Genomic DNA, 7382 nt, shown 5'->3' with positions numbered 1-7382 from the left:
CAAGTTCCACAGACATGTGACTTACAGAAATTGAATAATGTGTCCCTGAACAAAGGGGTGGTCAAAATCAAAAGTACTGGAGTGCATCTCCTCTTCATGGACTGTACATGATTTGCCAGTTCTTGCTGTGAGATGTTACCCCACTCTTCCACCAAGGCATCTGCAAGTTCCCCGGACATTTCTGGGGGGAATGGCCCTAGCCCTCACCCTCCAATCCAACAGGTCCCAGACGTGCTCAATGGGATTGAGATCCAGGCTTTTTGCTGGCCATGGCAGAACACTGACATTCCGGTCTGGCAGGAAATCAGCAAAAAATCACGGAGAGCGAGCAGTATGGCTGGTGGCATTGTCATGCTGGAGGGTCATGTCAGGATGAGCCCGTAGGAAGGCTACCACATGAGAGAGGAGGATGTCTTCCCTCTAACGCACAGCGTTGAGATTGCCTGCAATGACAACAAGCTCAGTCCGATGATGCTGTGACACACCGCACCAGACCATGACCCGACCCTCCACCTCCAAATCGATCCGGCTCCAGAGTATAGGACTCTGTGTAACGCTCATTCCTTCGACGATAAACGTGAATCCGACCATCACCCCTGGTGAGACAAAAGCGTGACTCGTCAGTGATGAGCACTTTTTGCCAGTCCTGTCTGGTTCAGCAACGGTGGGTTTGTGCCCATAGGCGACGTTGTTGCCGGTGATGTCTGGCGAGGACCTGCCTTACAACAGGCCTACAAGCCCTCAATCCAGCCTCTCTCAGCATTTTGCGGACAGTCTGAGCACTGATGGAGATTTGTGCGTTCCTGGTGTAACTCGGGCAGTTATTGTTGCCATCCTGTACCTGTCCCGTGATGTTCGGATGTACCGATCCTGTGCAGGTGTTGTTACACGTGGTCTGCCACTGCCGAGGATGATCAGCTGTCCGTCCTGTCTCCCTGTAGCTCTGTCTTAGGCGTCTCATAGTACGGACATTGCAATTTATTGCCCTGGCCACATCTGCAGTCCTCATGCCTCCTTTCAGCATGCCTAAGACACGTTCACACAGATGAGCAGGGACCCTGGGCATCTTTCTTTTGGTGTTTTTCAGAGTCAGTAGAAAGGCCTCTTTAGTGTCCTAAGTTTTCACAACTGTGACCTTAATTGCTTTCTATCTGTAAGCTGTTAGTGTCTTAACGACTGTTCCACAGGTGCATGTTCATTAATTGTTTATGGTTCATTGAACAAGCATGGGAAACAGTGTTTTAACCCTTTACAATGAAGATCTGTGAAGTTATTTGGATTTTTATGAATTATCTTTGAAAGACAGGGTCCTGAAAAAGGGCCGTTTCTTTTTTTGCTGAGTTTAGTATTATTTGGATTGATTCGTTCTGTTATTTCTTCATTAGAATGTTTCATTATCTGTTTGACATTGTACTGCGGTGTTAGGAGCTGGTAACAAGCATTTAGCTAGTAAGTATAACATCCAATAAACTGTGTACGCCACCATTAAACTTTGATTTGATTATATAAACCTTTATATGCTCTTCTTTAAATGTGTGTTCATGGACTGCAGTTGATGAGGAACTGCTGATATCCAGTGTTGCTGGGACTGAACACTTCCCTGAACACCTCCCTATGCAACTGGATCCTGGACATTCTGACGGGCCACCCCCAGGTGGTTATGGGTAGGTAACATCTGCCACGCTGACCCTCAACACAGGGCCGCTCAGGGGTCTGTGCTTAGTCCCCTCCTGTACTCCCTGTTCACCCACGACCTTGGCCGAGCACGAGTCCAATGCCATCATCAAGTTTGCTGACGACATGACGGCGGTAGGCCTGATCACCAACAAGGGAGGAGGTCAGAGACCTGGCAGTGTGGTGCCAGGACAACAACTTCTCCCTCAACATCAGCAAGACAAAGGAGCTGATTGTGGACTACAGGAGACTGAGGGGCGAGCATGCCCCATCCACAGGACTTTAGCGGAGCATGTCGAGAGCTTCAAGTTCCTCTGTGCCCACATCATCAAGGACTTAACATGGTCCTCTCACACCAGCAGTCGTGAAGGTTCGACAGTGCCTCTTCCCCCAGGAGGTTTGAAAAGATTTGACATGCCCTTTCAGATCCTCAAAAAGTTATACACCATTGATAGCATTTTGACTGGCTGCATCACCACTTGGTATGGCAACTGCACTGCCCTCGATCGCAAGGTGCTACAGAGGATGGTGTAGATGGCGCAGTACATCACTGGGGCCGAGCTTCCTGCCATCTTGGACCTCTATACCAGGCGGTGTCAGAGGAAGGGACGGAAAATTGTCGAAGAACCCAGCCACAGACTATCGCACAGCAAGCGGTACCAGAGCATCAATTCTGGGACCAAAAGGCACCTGAACAGCTTCTAACCCCAAGTCATAAGACTGCTAAACAAGACTGCTAAATAGCTAATCAAATGGCTACCCAGACTATTGCATTGACCCTTTATTGCACTGACTCTATGCACACTCACTGGACTCTACCCACACACATACTTACACTGACTCTCGCAACACACACTCTACCTATGCTCACACACACATGCATGTTGACGCCATACACACTGCTGCTACTCTTTATATTATCTATCCTGATTGCCTAGTCACTTTTACCCCTACCTACATGTACATATTACCTCAAATATATTGAACAAAAATATTAAAACACAACAAGCAACAATTTAATAGATTTTACTGAGTTACAGTTCATATAAGGAAGTCAGTCAATTGAAATAAATGAATTAGGCCCTAATCTATGGATTTCACATGACTGGGCAGGGGCATAGCCATGGGTGGGTCTGGGAGGGCATAGGCCCACCCACTGGGGAGCTAGGCCCAGCCAATCAGAATGATTTTTTTTCCCCACAAAGGGGCTTTATTACAGATAGAAATACTCCTAAATTTCATCAGCTGTCCGGGTGACTGGTGTCAGACGATCCCACAGGTGAAGAAGCCGGATGTGGAGGTCCTGGGCTGGCATGTTTACACATGGTCTGCGGTTGTGAGGCGGGCTGGACGTACTGCCAAATTCTCTAAAACTCTGTTGGAAGTGGCTTATGGTAAAGAAATTAACATTACATTTTCTGGCAACAGCTCTGGTGGACCTTCTTGCAGTCAGCATGCCAATTGCATGCTCCTTCAAAACTTGAGACATCTGTGGCATTGTGTTGTGTGACAAAACTGTGCATTTTAGAGTGGCCTTTTATTGTCCCCAGCACAAGGTGCAACTGTGTAATGATCATGCTGTTTAATCAGCTTCTTGATATGCCACACCTGTCAGATGGATGGATTATCTTGGAAAAGGAGACATGCTTACTAACAGGGATGTAAACACATTTGTGCACAAATGTCTCTCAAATTAAGCTTTTTGTGCATATAGAACATTTCTGGGATCTTTTATTTCAGCTCATGAAACATGGGACCAACACTTTACATGTTGCATTTATATTTTTGTTCAGTATAAATTGAATAAAGTCAGTCATTCTATTCTTCTGTACTCTATTAATGCTAACACAGTACGAATACCCATACTTGTATGCACACTCATTTCAGCGTTTGATCTAGTATAATTCACTCATCTTTTTGACTCACGTGTTTGACAACAGCTGATAATCAGATAAATTGACGCCTGTACTAAAATGAACGAATTGCGGGAGTCAACGCAATCACGCAGGTGAAACTTTCAGTTTAATAATGCTGCGTTCATGTCTTAGTCAGAACTACAAATCTCGGACATTTCCGAATTGCTAACGGTTTTATTTATAGGCGTTCATCGAATCAGCAGATCGGACATTCGGAACAAGATTTTCCTTGTTCCGAATAGAATGTGAACGCGGCATATTATCGAAATTTCACATAATATAAAACGTTATTTTTTCGCATACTACGACCCGTACGCTAGAATGGGTATTCGGACACTGTACTGTTCTTTCTAAACAAGTCTGCTTGAAAGATAATGATCATAGGATATGTTATGTGTAATCTAATGTAATAAGAATGACCGTGTTTCAAACAACAGCGCGCATTCCTTTCCATTTAACCAAACCCTTTGAAATACAGTATGACGCCAACAAATAAGATCCTTTCGCTTCAGTGTAAACGGAAGCGAACAGTGACCAGTAACGATTTCCCCGTTAGCGTTTTTATTGATGTTATTTAGACTTTTATTAACGCCGTGGTACTCAATATGACTCATTTACCTGCACAGCATCACATACTTGCCGAATGTAGTGTTTAATTCACGTTGGCGACAGGCCTTGGTTGATAGCTAGCTAAGTTAGCTGCTAACTAAGGTTAGCTTAAAATGGCTAACGTGAACAGTATGGTTTTTCACACTCAAATAGCCTCCATCATGGAGGTGCTAGCGAATGCAGCCGTGGCAGAGATCTGTAAAGTCGTTGACGACGACTATGCAGTGTTTCGTTTGGAAATAACTCAAAGCCAGAAAGAAAACAGGGCATTGCACAGGAAACTACAGCTACTAGAACTGAAAGTGTCACGGGAGCGCGCAGAGAGGACATTGCGAGAGCGCGGCCTCGCCAGTCCCAGTAGTGTCAAGATCCTCGACCGATACAGAGGAGTGGAAAGAGGTACAGTTTGGAGAAGGCCGAGGCTGCGCGGCTTGTTGCCATTCATGTAGAGCTCAGTGCCTGTCACCCGTTCCGTTCTGTACATGTGTTACCCAGAATTGAGCCTTGGTCAGTTTTTTGATAGTTTGCAATAATTCCCCTGACTACTTAGCTATCTTGCACAAAGACACTATCATATTCGAACCAGATCCTTGATGTACTGCATTTCCTATTATTTACTCAATGAAAACAATTTGATGCATATAACATGTCAATCAATAACTAGTATGAAGTGATAAAGTGTTACCTTACACCCTAGCCAATTCTAGACAGTGTCAATAGTGTATAATATAGCGTTGTACATTGACAGTACCTAACCACCTCTTTTCTCCCAATAACTCTCTCAGGTGAAGAACATCTCACTGGAGGCCACAGAAGCTTTGTGAAGCCAGCGGGACACCATACATGGAGAGATGACCAACCAATCACTGTTGATGAGGAGAGTGGAACCTCAACCCAGCACATTATCGTGATAGAGGTTAGTTTAATAAGGTTGCATAACACATTACAGTTACTTTGTAAATCAAATGTGGCCTGTTTATTTCAGAAAGGCGACACTCATCCGTCATATGATGTGGGAGTACCCTGCAGTTAAATGCTTCTGGGACAAAGTTCATTTCAAAGTGCATGAATGTAAATATTAAATGCGTTGAATCTACAATATTACCTAACGATGATAGCTCCTTGAATCTCTCAATCATAAAGAGACTATTACTTCTGGCAGGCAGTTCTGCTGCAAAAAAGAATAAAGGAAAATATATTAAACGCCTAATTTCAACTGTACATACAACTGTACAAATGACCCCAAACGTTTGATCATTTGTACAGTTGAAATCGGAAGTTTACATACACTTAGGTTGGAGTCATTAACTTGTTTTTCAACCACTCCACACATTTCTTGTTAACAAACTATAGTTTTGGGAAGTCGGTTAGGACATCTACTTTGTGCATGACACAAGTCATTTTCCCAACAATTATTTACAGACAGATTATTTCACTTATAATTCACTGTATCACAATTCCAGTGGGTCAGAAGATTACACACACTACGTTGACTGTGCCTTTAAACAGCTTGGAAAATTCCAGAAAATGTCATGGCTTTAGAAGCTTCTGATAGGCTAATTGACATAATTTGAGTCAATTGGAGGTGTACCTGTGGATGTATTTCAAGGCCTACCTTCAAACACAAGGCCTCTTTGCTTGACATCAATGGAAAATCAATTGAAATCAGCCAAGACCTCAGAAAAAAAATTCTACACCACATCTCTGGTTCATCCTTGGGAGCAATTTCCAAACGCCTAAAGGTACCACGTTCATCTGTACAAACAAGATTACGCAAGTATAAACACCATGGGACCACGCAGCCGTCATACCGCTCAGGAAGGAGACGCGTTCTGTCTCCTAGAGATGAACGTACCTTGGTGCGAAAAGTGCAAATCAATCCCAGAACAACAGCAAAGGACCTTGTGAAGATGCTGGAGGAAACAGGTACAAAAGTAATTATACCCACAGTAAAACGAGTCCTGTATCGACATAACCTGAAAGGCCTCTCAGCAAGGAAGAAGCCACTGCTCCAAAACCGCCATAAAAAAGCCAGACTACGGATTGCAACTGCACATGGGGACCAAATACTAATTGACTATGTACATTTCTGATCCACTGGGAATGTTATGAAAGAAATAAAAGCTGAAATAAATCACTCTACTTTTATTCTGACATTTGACATTCTTAAAATAAAGTGGTGATCCTAACTGACCTAAGATCCTAACTGACCTTTTTCTCGGATTAAATGTCATTAAATGCCAAATACATTTAAACTAAGGTGTATGTAAACTTCCGACTTCAATTGTGTACAGTCGTGGCCAAAAGAGGGACATTAATTTCCACAAAGTTTGCTGCTTCAGTGTCTTTAGATATTTTTGTCAGATGTTACAATGGAATACTGAAGTATGATTACAAGCATTTCATAAGCGTCAAGGGCTTTTATTGACAATTACATGAAGTTGATGCAATGAGTCAATATTTGCAGTGTGGACCCTTCGTTTTCAAGACCTCTGCAATCCGCCCTGGCATGCTGTCAATTAACTTCTGGGCCACATCCTGACTGATGGCAGCCCATTCTTGCATAATCAATGCTTGGAGTTCGTCAGAATTTGTGGGTTTTTGTTTGTCCACCCGCCTCTTGAGGATTGACCACAAGTTCTCAATGGGATTAAGGTCTGGGGAGTTTCCTGGCCATGGACCCAAAATATCAATGTTTTGTTCCCCAAGCCACTTAGTTATCACTTTTTCCTTATGGCAAGGTGCTCCATCATGCTGGAAAAGGCATTGTTTGTCACCAAACTGTTCCTGGATGGTTGGGAGAAGTTGCTCTCGGAGGTGTTTGAACCATTCTTTATTCATGACTGTGTTCTTGGGCAAAATTGTGAGTGAGCCCACTCCCTTGGCTGAGAAGCAACCCCACACATGAATGGTTTCAGGATGCTTTACTGTTGGCATGACACAGGACTGATGGTAACACTCACCTTGTCTTCTCCACACAAGCTTTTTTCCGGATGGCCAAACAATCGGAAAGGGGATTCGTCAGAGAAAATGACTTTACCCCAGTCCTCAGCAGTCCAATCCCTGTACCTTTTGCAGAATATCAGTCTGTCCCTGATGTTTTTCTTGGCGGGAAGTGGCTTCTTTGCTGCCTTTCTTGACACCAGGCCATCCTCCAAAAGTCTTCGCCTCACTGTGCGTGCA

General features: G+C 43.9%; 1 protein-coding gene across 1 annotated transcript in view; it reads left to right on the top strand.

Annotated features, from left to right (window-relative positions):
- Positions 1 to 4094: 4094 nt before the first annotated feature.
- LOC106602504 (zinc finger protein with KRAB and SCAN domains 1) overlaps positions 4095 to 7382 on the top strand; it is a 14804-nt gene continuing 11516 nt past the window's right edge. Inside the window, exons 1-2 of the mRNA XM_014195179.2 lie at positions 4095 to 4598; positions 4985 to 5115. Coding sequence (XP_014050654.2) covers positions 4313 to 4598; positions 4985 to 5115 — 417 coding nt within the window. The 5' untranslated portion in view covers positions 4095 to 4312. The remainder of the gene's footprint in view (positions 4599 to 4984; positions 5116 to 7382) is intronic.

The sequence above is a fragment of the Salmo salar genome, chromosome ssa04 (assembly GCF_905237065.1).
Source record: "Salmo salar chromosome ssa04, Ssal_v3.1, whole genome shotgun sequence".
NCBI classification, from domain to species: domain Eukaryota; kingdom Metazoa; phylum Chordata; class Actinopteri; order Salmoniformes; family Salmonidae; genus Salmo; species Salmo salar.
The sequence above is the reverse complement of the archived record's forward strand: the minus strand, read 5'-3'. Positions and strand labels throughout refer to the sequence as shown.